Source organism: Salvelinus alpinus, chromosome 28, assembly GCF_045679555.1.
Source record: "Salvelinus alpinus chromosome 28, SLU_Salpinus.1, whole genome shotgun sequence".
Classification (NCBI taxonomy): Eukaryota; Metazoa; Chordata; class Actinopteri; order Salmoniformes; family Salmonidae; genus Salvelinus; species Salvelinus alpinus.
In genome coordinates, this window is record NC_092113.1 from 8,991,466 (window position 1) to 9,007,923 (window position 16,458).

The 16,458-nt window shown below is 43.9% G+C and overlaps 2 protein-coding genes across 3 annotated transcripts; both read left to right on the plus strand.

The window, feature by feature from the left end:
- The first annotated feature begins 1,311 nt into the window (after positions 1 to 1,311).
- On the plus strand, positions 1,312 to 7,928 carry LOC139557104 (aquaporin-4). 2 transcript variants are annotated; one of them, XM_071371472.1, is made up of 6 exons: positions 1,312 to 1,488; positions 3,097 to 3,291; positions 3,433 to 3,594; positions 3,702 to 3,866; positions 4,041 to 4,121; positions 4,329 to 7,928. In XM_071371472.1, exons 1-6 carry the CDS (start codon positions 1,474 to 1,476, stop codon positions 4,542 to 4,544), a joined length of 834 nt encoding a protein of 277 aa, XP_071227573.1. In that variant the 5' UTR covers positions 1,312 to 1,473; the 3' UTR covers positions 4,545 to 7,928. The 2 variants fall into 2 exon arrangements, with proteins under 2 accessions (XP_071227573.1, XP_071227574.1); XM_071371473.1 differs by having other exon boundaries at positions 3,100 to 3,291.
- Positions 7,929 to 9,655: 1,727 nt separating this feature from the next.
- LOC139557105 (lens fiber major intrinsic protein-like) lies at positions 9,656 to 15,596 on the plus strand. Its single transcript, XM_071371474.1, has 4 exons — positions 9,656 to 10,521; positions 12,737 to 12,901; positions 13,103 to 13,183; positions 13,380 to 15,596. Exons 1-4 carry the CDS (start codon positions 10,162 to 10,164, stop codon positions 13,563 to 13,565), a joined length of 792 nt encoding a protein of 263 aa, XP_071227575.1. The 5' UTR covers positions 9,656 to 10,161; the 3' UTR covers positions 13,566 to 15,596.
- The last annotated feature ends 862 nt before the right edge of the window (positions 15,597 to 16,458 follow it).

The window sequence follows — 16,458 nt, forward strand, 5'->3', positions numbered from 1 at the left end:
GGGTAATCCACCCCATAATGGGGCACGCTACCATTCCCCCCCAACCAGTTAATTCTGGACCGGGTCTTGTACGGAGTGGGCCCCTGAAGCCTAGGAGGCTTATCTTGGACATTGACCTCGTCTGGTCCCCTCTTGTCCCCCATACACCACTCTATCAGCCATTTAAAAAATGTAAGCCTGATCTGTTTGATTAATCTTCTAATCAAAACTATCACACAGCCTGTCGCACAACACGTCACAACTTGAGACTCATGGCCGTGCAATTTGGCTCATATCTTGACTTTATTGCAAGGATAATGTTTGTAAAATGGTTATCAAATACCTCAAAAAAGTAAATACATTGTGAATGTTAAAATACAGCAACTCTGTGTGATTTTTTAGGGTGGATCTTCACAGGGGTATTTGTTTCCTATCAAAGATGATGAGAAAAAGCATCCATTGAGCCAGCATCACAATAGGCGCCATGGCAACTGCATCATGAAAGAGACTGTCTCCATGGCGATTCGAATGGTACCTCACAAGTAGGTTGATGAAAGAGAGAAAAAGGAGGAGGGGCGGGAGGAGATGCCATGGTGCGTGGGAGATGAACAGTTACATATTAGATCATTGAAGATAAACTTTAGATTAGATTGAAACCTTTGGCCCTTTTTAATACCAGGAAAGTGTTCAGTTATTTTCCGTGTGGAAGGATCATGACGTCAAGGTCAACCTTTCACTGTCCTTCAGACACCCCTGCACTCATCCCACTATCACTGCAGCCTCTATCTTTTTCTCTGCCTCTGTTTCTCTATGCCAACATGATAACGTTGTTACAGCTATCAATCATTCAAAAAAGTATTGATTACAATATATGGGATAGATTGACCTTGTGGTTGGATCCAATCAAACTGTACCGATATACAGTTGCTGATCAGTCCATCCCATAATGTGGACAATGTAATTGTGTTTGGTAATGATATGGCCTGTTCATGATATGGCTCCTCTAGCTCTCTCCATCTCTACTCAGTAATGGGCCTCTCCTCAGTGTCATTGATATGAAAATGAGTCCGAGGAGCTATGATGTGTGCCAGGTGCTCAGGACACTCCAGCTGAGCTCAGCCCAGGAGGAGAAGCCCTCGCTTGGGGAACATAGCCTCATACTGGGGGAGGGGGAATGGTGACCAAACACACTTGGACAATCACTCCACTTAATTCATAACACACAGGTAGGAGAGGGAGGAGGCAAAACGGAGAGGAAGGGGGTCAGTAAAAGGAGGGGTGAGAGAGGGGGGTGAGGAGGGGGACAGAGAGGGGGGCAGTCCTCTTGTGTTGTGGTTGGGCCACTCAGACGCTCCTCCAGGGAAAGACCAGTCACACAGACGAAACACACGAACAGAAGGCGAGACAGGCAGACAGAGAAAAGGATCCCGCAGAAGGACAGAAACGGACGGAGAGAAAAACAAGACAGATAATTACGCACTCAACCTGATCAACATGACACTGCGTGAGGTGAGTTAAAATATATATTTTTTTACTTCCTACACAACTTATAAAGGCTTTATCGAACATTCATAAAGTTTCCATAAGCCCAATGTAGATGCTTACTTTTCCTTTATCTTACTTCACCTGTAATTAACTAATGTTGGTTCAAGACAACAAATATTGATTTACAATGACAGCCTTGTGAGTGTGGCTGTGTGTGTGTGTGTATAAAAAAAAAAATCTTGGTTTTTACCACCGGTTGGCAAGAAGTGATTGGACATTATCAGGCAATTAGTCAAGTTATTTTAATAACCTGAACGTGGATCAACGTGGCGGTAAGGCCTCTTCAGACATTGATAATGATCAATCCACAGATTAGTTCCATAACTTCATTATAACTTGCTAGGCCATTTGATTTGGATTGTGCCCACATCTACCCTAATCTAATGATAAGTGTTCAGGATAAGCCGAAATGGAAGTATCAGAGAGGCGTGGGTTGGTTAGCATGCTAATAAAACTCTTATTTTTATATGGTTTGATATGGTATTTACAATGGTAGTTTAATGCTATATCCTTCTGAGACCTGAAAAAAAAGGTTTGGGATTTACATTTTTTTGTGGGGGTATAGTACGTAAAAAACATAGTTGCTGCATCCGGGTGTCCACTACAGAGGACATTTCTTGATAATCTCTTATTTAGCTCTTATTTAATGTGAACAAATTATAACACAGTCCTGACAACTCACTTAACTATTCCTGATATATTTACTTACTAGAAACAATTTGAATATCAAACTCACAAAAATGATAATAATTACACACACTTCTTTTCAAATTTCCATAAAATGTGCACATTTTGACATTTTTTTAAGAACCAGGGCTCAGATTCACAAAAAACCTATTTCGTAAAAAATATGTAAGATAAAGAACTTCATAAGATAGTTTGTAAGTGCAATTCCTAAATAATATCCTCAGATTTAATGATTTTTTTATGAACTTCTCAAATATCTTTTTAGGAATATTCTTAAGATTTTTCTTGCTAGGCAACCAATTTAGCTAGCTATCTAGCTAGCAATTAGCATATTTCTTGCTGAGATTACGTTTCTAAAACCTGTTCTTGGGTTTAAAAGAATCAATACTGAAAATTTCAGATGAAGTTTGTGAGTGAATGAAACATGTTCAATTGCTTTCATGAGCTTTTTCTCTCACTGCCCTGAATTTAAGACACGGGTTTAGCTATCTTGGAATTAAGAAAATTAGATTCTTGAAAATAAATTTCATCTTGACTTTCTGTGCAAGAACATTTCCAATAACCTTTTTAAGGAATAGCAACTTTGCTTAACTTTCTTCTTAAGTCTATAGTTAAGGAAAAAATGGCATTTAAGAAGAAATGTCTTCTTAATAAGGTTTTGTGAGTCTGGCCCCAGGAAGATAAAGTTGTCAAGGTCACACCCCCACATATGTGATATGATTGAAAAGCCCAGAATGTCTTCTCAAAAGGACAACAGGACTTAATACAGGGGCTTGTATGGCCTCAGAGATATGCACAAGGAACTGATGTCCACTAGAGAGGACAAAAATTAATTGCTTTGTCTCAGGAGGATTAAAACATGTGGCCCTGTTCCCTCTCCCTGAGGAGTTGCGTAGTCGTGAGTTCTGGCGTGCCATGCTGGCCGAGCTGCTGGGTTCCCTGGTGTTTGTGAGTGCTGTTCTGGGGGCCTCTGTGCCGGGCCCTGGAGAGGCCTCCACGGGGCCCCTCTACCCAGCCCTGGCTGCAGGCATGGTGGCTGTTGCCCTGGGACACTGTTTTGGAGAGATCAGCGGAGCCCAGGTGAACCTGCCTTTCTGGACTTATGGTTGTGTGTCTGTATGCATGTGTGTGTCTCTAACCTTTCTCCACAGAATGACTGTAAAGTGATCACTATGATTGAGTGTCAATTCTAACTCTATGCCTCTCTCTCTCATGGTGCAGGTGAACCCAGCAGTTACCCTGTCTCTGTTGGCCACGCGGAGGCTGGACCTGGTGAGGGCCCTGGTGTACGTGGGAGCCCAGTGTCTGGGGGCTTCCCTGGGGGCCGGGGCTCTCTATTTCGCCCTGCCCCTCAAAACCAACGCAGACTGCTTCGTCAGCAGGGTCAGTGTGTGTGAAAGGAGGGGGGGAGTCTAAATCTAATCATGTTACTCTTTTAGACTTTTTGTTTCATTTGGAACCCTAACACCCCTCCCATCCTCCAATTCTAGGTTCCTCTCGAGGTGAACGCGGCCCAGGCTCTAGGGATGGAGCTTCTGGCAACGTTCCAGCTGGTCTTCACTGTGTTCTCTGTGGAGGACCACCGTCGGAGGGAGAACACAGAACCAGGGAACCTGGCCATCGGCTTCTCTCTCAGCGCAGGCGTGCTCATCGGGGTCAGAACTGTTCACGTCTGATTCCTCTTATCTCTAATGTAATTTAGTTTAATAGTTTAGTGTAGTTGAGGGTAGTTTAGTTTAATCGTTTCGTTTATTAGTGTTGTTTTGTGTAGTGTAGTTTAGTTCAGTTTACTGTACTATGTTTTAATCATTGGGTATGTGTCCTCTTAGGGTCGGTTCTCTGGAGGCAGTATGAACCCGGCACGTTCCCTGGGTCCAGCCATCATCACTGGCTTCTGGGAAAACCACTGGGTAAAACCCTCCACATCTATTAGTCACAATATCACCTTGAACTGCATACCGAACAAATTCTCTCTCTCTCTTGCTCTCTCTTTCTCTCTCTCTCCCCCCCTCTCTCACTCCCTCCCTTCAGCTCTTTCCCTCTCTTTCCCTCTTTCTTCTATCCATGTCTCCATTAGTCCTAACCACTATCTCTCCCCTTCCACATCCCTCCCCCAGGTGTACTGGATTGGACCGGTGCTGGGTGCAGTGCTGGCCGGGGTGTCCCATGAGTTCTTCTTTGCCCCCAGTGCATCGAGGCAGAAGCTGGTTGCGTGTCTGACCTGTAAGGACATAGAGATGGTGGAGGCAACCAGCGTATCCCGGTCCTCCCTGTCCACCGTCACCCAGACCGCCATGAGGGCTAAGCAGGTCAACAAACAGGAGCAAAACTAGAAAGGGACACATCATGCTACACAACAATATATAGTGGGGTCTGAAATTATTGACACCCTTGATAAAGATGAGCAATAATAACAGTATAAAATAAATTATTCAAATAATGAGCTAAATTGACTTCAGAAAGTATTCATACCCCTTGACTTATTCCACATTTTACAGCCTGAATTAAAAATGGATTCAATATATGTTTTTCTTACCTATCTACATACAATACCCCATAATGACAAAGTGAAAATCTGTTTTTAGATTTTTTTTGCTAATTTATTGAAAATGAAATACATAAATATCTAATTTACATAGGTATTCACACCTCTTTGCTATGACACTCCAAATTGAGCTCAGGTGCATTCAATTTCCTTTGATCATCCTTGAGATGTCACTACAACTTGATTGGAGTCCACCTGTGGTCAATTCAATTGATTGAACATGATTTAGAAAGAAACACACCTGTTTATATAAGGTCCCACAGTTGACAGTGCATGTCAGAGTAGAAACGATACCATGAAGTCCAAGGAACTGTCCGTAGATCTCTGAGATAGAATTGTGATGAGACAGATATCTGGGGAAGGGTTTAAAATAATTTCTAGAGTGTTGAAAGTTTCCAAGAGCACAGTGGTCTCCATCATTGGGAAATTGAAAAAATATGTAACTACCTAGACTCTGACTAGAGCTGTCCGTCTGACCAAACTGAGCAACCAGGCAAGAAGGACCTTGGTCAGGGAGGTGACCAAGAACCTAATGACCACTCTGACAGAACTACAGAGTTCCATGGCTGAGATGGGAGAACCTGCCGGATCGCTAAGTCTCTACAGCACTTCATCAAGTTGGGCTTTACGGGAGAGTGGCCAGACAGAAGCCACTCCTGACAAAAAGGTAAATGACAGTACACAAAAAAGTTTGCAAAAAGGCAAAATAATCTGTCGTCTGAAGAAACAAAAATGTTACTCTTTGGCCTGAATGCAAAGCGCTGTGTCCAGAGAAAACCAGGCACAGCTCATCACCCATCTAACATCATCCCTACCGTGAAGCATGGTGGTGGCAGCATCATGCTATGGGGATGCCTTTCAGCGGCAGGGACTGGGAGACTGGTAAGGATAGAGGGAACAATGAATGAAGCCAAATACAGGCAAATCCTTCATGAGAACCTGCTTCAGAGTGCAAAAGACCTTAGACTGGGGCAATGCTGGAATGGCTTCAGAACAAGAATGTGAAAGTCCTTGAGTGGCCCAGCCAAAGCCTAGACTTGAATCCTATTGAAAGTCTGTGGAAAAATTGCTGTTCACCGCCACTCCCCATCCAATTTAACAAAGCTTGAAAAAAGAATGGGTGAAAATCCACAAATTCAGATGTGCAAAGCTGATACCGACATACCCAAGATGACTCAAAGCTGTAATCACCGCCAAAGGAGCTTCTACAAAGTATTGACTCGGGGGTGTGAATAGTTATGTAAATTAGATATTTCTGTATTTCATTTTACAATACATTTGCAAAAATGTATAAAAACATGTTTTACTTTGTCATTATGGAGCATTGTGTGCAGATCGGTGAGAAAAAAATCTATTTAATCAATTTTGAATTCAGACTGTCACACAACAAAATGTGGAATAAGTCAAGGGGTATGCATACTTTTTGAAGCACGCATAAAAAAAGGGAAAATTATATTATTTTATACTAACACAATTGCACAGAGAAAGAGATTTAGTTTAGCAAGTAATATTTTTTTCCCTAAAAAAGGTGGGTAAAAGTTATTGACTCCTCTAAAGAGTCTTGGAAATAAAGTAGTCAAAAGTTTGGTATTTTGTCCCATATTCCTACCACGCAATGATTACATCAAGCTTGTGACTTTACAAACTTGTTGGATGCATTTGCAGTTTGTTTTGGTTGTGTTTCAGATGATTTGTGTCCTATAGAAATTCATGGTAAATAATGTTTTGTGTCGTTTTGGAGTCACTTTTATTGTAAATAAGAAGAGAATATGTTTCTAAACACTTCTACATTAATGTGGATGCTACCATGATTACGGTAATCCTGAATGAATTGTGAATAATGAGTGAGAAAGTTACATAGGGTCAAAGATCATACCCCCAAGATACGCTAACGTCTCACCTTTACTGATAACAGGGGACGTTAGTATTCCTTGACCTTTGACCCTATGTAACTTTCTCACTCATCAATATTCTACAATTCACTCGAAAGACAAGGCACTCTGGGAAATATGCAAATAACACTTTACACTAAGCAGTGTATTAATTTAACACTGAAAAGTGTGGACCTGTATAGACACTGGACCAGTGTTTAATTTAACACTGGAGAATGTTCTGTGTACATTAGCATAAGATAAATGCAATATTATAAACTGGGTGGTTCGAGCCCTGAATGCTGATTGGCTGACAGTTGTGGTATATCAGACCGTATACCACGGGTATGACAAAACATTTATTTTTTACATTGGTAACCAGTTTATAATAGCAATTAGGCACCTCGTGGGTTTGTGGTATATGGCCAATTAACCACGGCTAAGAACTGTATCCAGGCACTCCACGTTGCGTCGTACGACGGCTAAGAACTGTATCCAGGCACTCCACGTTGCGTCGTACGACGGCTAAGAACTGTATCCAGGCACTCCACGTTGCGTCGTGCTTAACAACAGCCCTTAGCCGTGGTATAATGGCCATATACCACACCCCCGGGCCTTATTGCTTAAATATACAATATGATCATATAATGATGAAGACAACACAGTTATAATTTCTAAATACATATGAATGTGTAGCCTTCACACTTAGCCACAACATGTAAAATTGTACATACATTATATATCTATTACACAATTTTATCAATATTCAGTGTTATCAGTGATGTTATATTAATTTACGCAGAAATGTGATATATAACCCAAAAACCACTCAAAGAAATGTCCGTTTTGTAACACAGAATCCTTTTATTTTAGCATTACTCACCCTGTTGTCTGTGAATGCTTTGAAATGCTAAAGAGGCTAGCGTTCTGTACTCTGATCATTGACACGCTAACATAGGCCACCATCTCTGTCATCTTCCTAAGGCTCGCTCCCCTCGAAGCTCTGTTATTCTGCTATTCACTGTCAAATCAGTCCTCAGACAAGAGCCCTCTAATGGCCCAGGTCTAAACCGGTTGTGGGATCAGCTTTTCCCTACCCCCTTCTAAAAGATTCTTGGGTTTGTAATTAGCAATTGTAGGAGGAAACCATTTTGGGGGATGATATACCTTTTGAATATGTTTTGGATTTTGTTACCTGAATTGTTATGGATGTCTCGTTGCAAATGTTAAACTTTTTGAATTGTTTTTTGTTAACTCTATAAAGTTATGGATGTTTAAGAATAAAAACTGGGCAATCGTTATTGAAACCATAATGATATTTCTTGCACACACTCAAGAGTTGCGCGAGCGCACAGACACTCTCGCTCGAAATGTGTGCGCGCAGACATCGTCTAACATGCACACTCATACGAATGCACCTTCAGTTTCTAACACACATGGATCTGCTTTCTAATCTACACACGCGCACGCACACACACACTCTCACTCCCCATAACAAACAATAGGAAATAACTGCCTTGTGCCGCCAGCATTTTGCACTGTGCGTGTTTTTAGAGAGTTGAAATGCTGAGCGCAGCGTTCTCCATTTAAAGCCCACTCTGCCCAGTGATGGCTCTGGACTGGTCAGCTCGATGCTCCAGTGTTGGAGCTCAATAACCCCTGTTTCCCCTGTCCCCCACTCCTGTCCTGCCCTGTCCCTCCCCCTTTCCCCAGACCCATACAGGGATTTTTCAGGGCTTTGGCTGCTAGCGGGCCACCCTGCTTCTCACCCCTCCTGCCTGACACACACCCTCATACACAATACAAACCTCTGCCTAATCAATTCTCCACTGAACATCCCAGCACCTCCTAGAGAGATGGAGAGCGAGGAAGAGAGAGTGAGAAAGAGACGAAACAGCTACCTGCGTCTAAATTATACCTGACTGTTCTGGAAGGGCTGATATTTTATAGTTCGACTAATTCTGTTCGTTTTTCTAAACGTATTTGTTTCCAACCACTTTGCAGCAGTAGTCAACGTTTATATGTTCATATGCATGCCTCTGTCCTGTGCTTTGGGTGTCAATGTCAAGTTCATTACCTCTAAGAAGTGCCCTATTATTGTACATTATATGCAGACATTTAAGGTCCCAATGTCTTGCTCAAAGCCCCTAAGTATTTCTTATAACTACTAACGTATGCTTAATACCTCTGTTAACAACGCCGTTTGGATTTGAGGTCAGTGATTAAATGCACTGCTTTGTGTGATTGCATTCACCTCTACCTAGTAGATGTTACAGACCAGACTGACATACAGACATGATACTAATCCACAGCTGATCGTGTCAACTATTCATTTGTTTCCCCACCCTTCTGTGCACAACACGCGCTTCCTGACATCTTATCAGTCATGAATGATGGCTACGAACACATTTCTAACAACCAAGCAGCTCCGCTGTTCACATGCGGCGTACATGCTCGATGCTAAGACAATGGTTTCACAAGGTCAGGCATTTCAGTCTACATGTTAATTCCGCACACTGTTGGCGTTAGGCTCTTCTGTCTGCCCCCCCCCCCCCCCATGGATCACTGTATTATCTGTGTGTGTGTCCGTTCCCCGCCATCAGCACTTGTCCCCATGGTTATCATGGTTATAACATGTCAACAGATGACGTACTGTACATATGCCACTATCCCAACTAGACAAACTCCCCTCATCACTTCTGTGGGGTCGATATCCATACCTAGTTCTTATTCACCCAGTCACTTGCACTCTCTTGATTCCCTCCTCCCTCTCATGTCACTCTCACTCTCACTATTTTCTCTTCCTCTCTTACTCTCTCACCCCCCTCCCTTCCTTCTCTCCTCACAATCACCCTCTCCCCTGATACTCCCCCTCTCTTCCCGCTCTGTCTATTGTGGGGGGGCGACAGAGGGGTTAAGTTTGTTTGATTTCGGGTCGTCCTGTATGTCCGCCCCCCCCACCCCTGGCCCAGAGGGGGGATTATGGCGTCACTCGGGGCCCCTGGGGGGGGTGTTATAAAGCCCCCGGCGGGCCCTCTCCCCTCCGTCAGAGAGGCTAAAACGTCCACAGGACACTCCGTCTATCCCTGTCTCTATTCTAGAACCACTCCTCTAGCATCAATGCACACCTCTTGACAACTATTCTGAGACACACACTCCCCCCACACACACACACACACCCCTATGTCTCTACGACAGGCGGCTAGTGGAGGCAAGCAAAGCTGAGTTGATGTTCGACTGCCTGCGAGTCAACTCCAGATCGTTCGTAGATTAGAAATAGATCTGTCGGTGGATTCCTCTGTTGACTTTTTAAACCGTTTGTCTTCCAACTGATTGGCTCAGTGAGACAACGTTTAGGTCAGCCCAGCTAGCTGACTGCCAAAGGGAAATCACTTTTTTTTTTTTTGTGCATCAGAAACAGTACAAAAAGATCACCTAGACTTTTAGAAGGTACAAGATTTTTCTAGATTCACCCCAACAACTTTTTCCCCAAGAACATTTCCCGTTCCGAGGAGCGTCCAGTGAACGGTCAGCATGTGGGAGTTCCGGTCCATGGCGTTTTGGCGGGCGGTCTTCGCTGAGTTCTTCGGTACCATGTTCTTTGTGTTTTTCGGCATTGGCGCTGCGCTGCGCTGGACCACTGGGCCTCACCACATCCTGCATGTGGCGCTGTGCTTCGGCTTGGCGGCTGCCACCATCATCCAGTCCATCGGCCACATCAGCGGCGGCCACATTAACCCGGCCGTCACCTTCGCTTATCTGGTAGGCTCCCAGATGTCCCTGTTCCGCGCTTTTTTCTACTGGGCTGCCCAGTTTCTGGGGGCCGTGGCCGGAGTCGCCGTGCTCTATGGGGTCACCCCAAAAAACATGAGGGGCAACATGGCTCTCAACATGGTAAGACACCACTCACCCACATCTCAAAAAGCACTGGGCCTATTCCCTATATTCCCTTCATGGTGCACTGCAAAATATGTGCACTATATAGGGAATAGGGTGCCATTTTGGACCCTTGTTAGCTCAAATAAGCAAAAAAATATGATATATATATACAGTGGGGAGAACAAGTATTTGATACACTGCCGATTTTGCAGGTTTTCCTACTTACAAAGCATGTAGAGGTCTGTAATTTTTATCATAGGTACACTTCAACTATGAGAGACGGAATCTAAAACAAAAATCCAGAAAATCACATTGTATGATTTTTAAGTAATTAATTTGCATTTTATTGCATGACATAAGTATTTGATACATCAGAAAAGCAGAACTTAATATTTGGTACAGAAACCTTTGTTTGCAATTACAGAGATCATACGTTTCCTGTAGTTCTTGACTAGGTTTGCACACACTGCAGCAGGGATTTTGGCCCACTCCTCCCTACAGATCTTCTCCAGATCCTTCAGGTTTCGGGGCTGTCGCTGGGCAATACGGACTTTCAGCTCCCTCCAAAGATTTTCTATTGGGTTCAGGTCTGGAGACTGGCTAGGCCACTCCAGGACCTTGAGATGCTTCTTACGGAGCCACTCCTTAGTTGCCATGGCTGTGTGCTTCGTGTCGTTGTCATGCTGGAAGACCCAGCCACGACCCATCTTCAATGCTCTTACTGAGGGAAGGAGGTTGTTGGCCAAGATCTCGCGATACATGGCCCCATCCATCCTCCCCTCAATACGGTGCAGTCGTCCTGTCCCCTTTGCAGAAAAGCATCCCCAAAGAATGATGTTTCCACCTCCATGCTTCACGGTTGGGATGGTGTTCTTGGGGTTGTACTCATACTTCTTCTTCCTCCAAACACGGCGAGTGGAGTTAGACCAAAAAGCTCTATTTTTGTCTCATCAGACCACATGACCTTCTCCCATTCCTCCTCTGGATCATCCAGATGGTCATTGGCAAACTTCAGACAGGCCTGGACATGCACTGGCTTAAGCAGGGGGACCTTGCGTGCGCTGCAGGATTTTAATCCATGACGGCGTAGTGTGTTACTAATGGTTTTCTTTGAGACTGTGGTCCCAGCTCTCTTCAGGTCATTGACCAGGTCCTGCCGTGTAGTTCTGGGCTGATCCCTCACCTTCCTCATGATCATTGATGACCCACGAGGTGAAATCTTGCATGGAGCCCCAGACCGAGGGTGATTGACCGTCATCTTGAACTTCTTCCATTTTCTAATAATTGCGCCAACAGTTGTTTCCTTCTCACCAAGCTGCTGGCCTATTGTCCTGTAGCCCATCCCAGCCTTGTGCAGGTCTACAATTTTATCCCTGATGTCCTTACACAGCTCTCTGGTCTTGGCCATTGTGGAGAGGTTGGAATCTGTTTGATTGAGTGTGTGGACAGGTGTCTTTTATACAGGTAACGAGTTCAAACAGGTGCAGTTAATACAGGTAATGAGTGGAGAACAGGAGGGCTTCTTAAAGAAAAACTAACAGGTCTGTGAGAGCCGGAATTCTTACTGGTTGGTAGGTGATCAAATACTTATGTCATGCAATAAAATGCAAATTAATTATTTAAAAATCATACAATGTGATTTTCTGGATTTTTGTTTTAGATTCCGTCTCTCACAGTTGAAGTGTAGCTATGATAAAAATTACAGACATCTACATGCTTTGTAAGTAGGAAAACCTGCAAAATCGGCAGTGTATCAAATACTTGTTCTCCCCACTGTATATATCTCAACAACAGTCAACAATGTTGATAAGGTTTGATAATTGTTTGGTTTAGCTTCGGTAGGCTTCTTGAATGTAATTGGGGATTTAGAAAGGGTAGAGATGAACAGGGATTAGGGAATCATCACGGAACCTTCTGGTAACTATAGTTGCTACTGTACAATGAGCACAATCCAAGCCATCAGTGTTATGTAAAACTGAGGCTATAGCGGTGAGGCCACTGAAAGCATTGATGAAAAAATGAATGTAAAAAACAGTTTGGGTTGATTTGTGTTGCATCTTTGATTGAGCCATTCCTGACATGTCCTGTTACGAACCTAACTTGAAGACCACATCTAACTGCGCAAACAATATACACTTCATTAGAAAGAGGACAGACTTATTTTACAAAATGACTTGTCCACAAAGGACCTCAAGTTTGATTCATATTTTTCTCCTCTGGCCATCTACAGCTGCAGCCTGGCATCAGTCTGGGCATGGGCACCACAGTGGAGGTGTTTCTGACCATGCAGCTGGTGATTTGTGTCTTTGCCGTGACGGATGAGAGGAGGAACGGACGCATGGGCTCTGCTGCCCTGTCCATCGGCTTCGCTGTCACCGTCGGACACCTCATGGGGGTGAGCAACACACTGACACTAACACACACCCAGAGTAACACACACACACAGATAGGGGAACACACACACACACACAGATAGGGGAACAAACACACAATGACCAAAAGGTACTCATAGTGGAATCCACACAAAAAAACAGCATTGTGTACAACAGAAACACGTATTTCATTCTGAGCGCCCGGTTGTCCTTCTCTGCTGTAGATGTACTACACTGGTGCTGGAATGAACCCTGCTAGGTCTTTTGCCCCCGCTGTACTCTTCAGGAACTTTGTCAACCACTGGGTGAGAAACGCACAGTCATACACCATAATGCAGCATCTGAAATATTCGTATAATAGATCAAATAATCCACCATGGATTCTATGATCTTATAGTATTTAAGAGTATAGTTAATACCAAAACTATATCAGCGTCAACAATACAAGTTGCTCGTGCCATATCTTCATGCTAACCTTTGCGCGCGTGTGTGTTGTGTCAGGTGTACTGGGTGGGTCCCATGATAGGAGGTGCTATGGGCGCTCTTCTGTACGATTTCATGCTGTTTCCCCGCATGCGCGGTCTGTCTGAGCGCCTGGCCACACTGAAGGGCAGCCGACCCCCCGAGACGGAGACCCAGCAGGACACCCGCGGGGAGCCCATCGAGCTCAAGACACAAGCCCTATAAGCCTGTCCCTATCTGGGGACGAGGGATGAGGGACAGGCCCTGTGTCGACCAACCCCCGTGCTGCCCCCAACCCGTCAACACACACACACTCACTCACACAGACTCACTAACTAACACACAGACACACACACTCACATTGAGACACACTGACTAAACCTGCAGATTCAGACATGTATTTATACACAAACTGTACACACACCCATACACAGACAGGTTCACAACCTTCAACCTCAACATGCAACGAGACTCCTCTCCCTCCAACCTCACTCTGTATACTGAATTGGACATTGTGTTTGATAGAGGCGAACAGGGCCTGCTCCAACAGTCCCACTAACCTCCCCTCGTCCTCCTCCTCCTCAGCCACACCAAGTCTTCCCTTCACACATCCACATAGACGCAAGGACCAGACCTGTCACCACAGATGCATGTGGGTGAGGTGTAGGTGGGCACCCACTGGGCACAGACGTCAATTCAACATCTATTCCCACATTGGTTCAACGTTGATTCAACCAGTGTTTGCCCAGTGGGGATGTAGGTTTGGGTGGGGTAAGAGGTAAGGGCATGGGTGGGCTTTGGGCAGGTAAGGGTATAGGATAGAGGGTAGGGGGTAGGGGTGAGGATAGAGGGGCAACACTCCAGGTTTTTAGTCGGATAGGGTTGTGTTAGATCAGTAAAGATGGGCATGCTTTTTCATTACGCATCGGATTTATCGCTCTCAATTTTTTTCAGTTGTTTTCTGCACTTCAGACACAAGACGTGGATGTATGATACCATTAGATTTTACCAGGGTTTCATTTTTCAAATCACTTCATTTTATCTATGTGTGTGTGTGTGTGTGTGTGTGTGTGTGTGTGTGTGTGTGTGTGTGTGTGTGTGTGTGTGTGTGTGTGTGTGTGTGTGTGTGTGTGTGTGTGTGCGTGTGCGTGAGTGTGGGTGCTTCTACAGTATGTGTGTGTGAGAGTGTGTGAGTGAGAGTGAGTGCGTGTGTGCCTGTTTGTGCGTGAGTGTGTTTGCCAGTGAGTGTGTGTTCGTGTGTCCGTATGTGAATTCGTGTTTAATCGAGTTCGCAGAAACAGTACTTTTCATTTTGTTTTCTTTTCATGACCACTCTCCTGTTTGTGTCACGATTATCTTTCATTACGTTATCCATTTTTAAGACATATAACTTATCCTCCACTCACTGTGGTATTTGCTATGATATTCATTTTTACACAAACCATCTGCTTTTTTGTTCCGATTTTTTTTTAATTTTTTTAAAGGAAATGTTGTATCCCAAACACGATTCCTTTCACTAGAGAAGGGCTGCGTAAGCTTTTCATGAAGTCTCCTTTTATGATTTGATCCTTAATGTCAGCATAAGGCAGTTTAAAACATATTTAAATGAAAATAAACCAAAAAAACTTGATACAAAATGTGTGTCATCGTGTTTTGTTTACCCCATTATACCAGTATGGCATTTAATGCCCTGTGTTGCGTTGGCTTGCAGTAAGTGGGAATGACCACAAGATGATGCTCCCCACATGTTTCTGGCTCCCCTTCCCCCCAACTTAAGAACGTTGAAAAAAGCCTTGTCTGCCTTGATGTTCATAGAACTCCACCGACCTGCTGTTGCGTAGTTGAACCAAGAACGATATGTGACCACTTGGTTATAGCGACACCGTTCTGCCAAGGACACCCATACCAGAGTGGCCACCGCAAAGCCCAAGAGCCTGACCCGATCTGGAAGTTGCTGTAGCCCTGCTTGGGATATGTAGCCTATATTGGCTATTGGGTGAGACGCAAGGCCCATTCTAGCTTGATAGGCTATGTCAGGGTGGGAAATTGGACCTGTAAATTGGGCCAAGTTGAAGTTAATAATGCATTTAGGTTCTAGCTTATTGAGATGCATGAATGCCTGAATACATCGCACCAAAAGCTTGATAAAAAAAAAAAACGAATTTCCTGCAATTCTATGTACTAATGATTTACGTTCACCACGTGGTCAATTTATTTGATGATTAAATCTATGCAAATAAATTAGATGAATGAATAGTTCACACCTCTGTTTTATTTTATTCTGTAACATTGTATATTGTAACCATGTGCTATTGTAACCAGCTTACCTTTAGAAGCACTCAAATCATTTAAAATAACACTCATAAAGATCTGCTGCCTATACACCTAATAGTCCTACTCATCACGTATTATTATTACAAATAGAAGATTATCACTTCTTGCAATGGTGCTCGTTTAGTCAAGTCATATCAAAGCTGTGTTAAGTTTTTCTCTCTTTCCTTAATTCTGTTTCCCCCGTCTCTCCCTGTATTCTATGAACTCACTGGTCACAGACGTCGACTCAACGTCGGTTCAATGTAATTTCCTTGAAAGGACGTGGAAACGACGTTGATTCAACCAGTGTGTGCCCTGTGGGAAGGGGCTAACTATAAACATGTCCAGACCATTATGAGAATACAACAATAGCAACATAGTTTCCTATGGGGACAGAGAGGAGTGAGCTACAGCTTCTCTGTGTCCCTCGAGGGTTTCTCTGGAACTGAAAGAGTACATTTGTTCTCTACTGTTGGTGCTGTACCAACCAGGGCATCATCAGTAGGTGCATCTTGTTAGTCTGAACTCTCTTCCTCTCTCAGTCTCCTCTCGGTATTCAGCACGGATCAAAAACAGATGGTGTGTGTTTATTTTAGCCAGTGCTGTGTCCCAATAAGTCTGTATGTGTGTGATGACTGAGTATGGCCATGAGACTCCTCCAGTTGACTTTGTTCCAGCTCTCACCAGCCTCCGGTGTTTGAGCAATACTGTCTGTGTGCTGGAGTAGGGAGGGTCAAGGCTATGGGTGTTTCCCATATCGATAGACAACAGCATTTCCCCCCAGATATAACAGAATTCTTTTTTG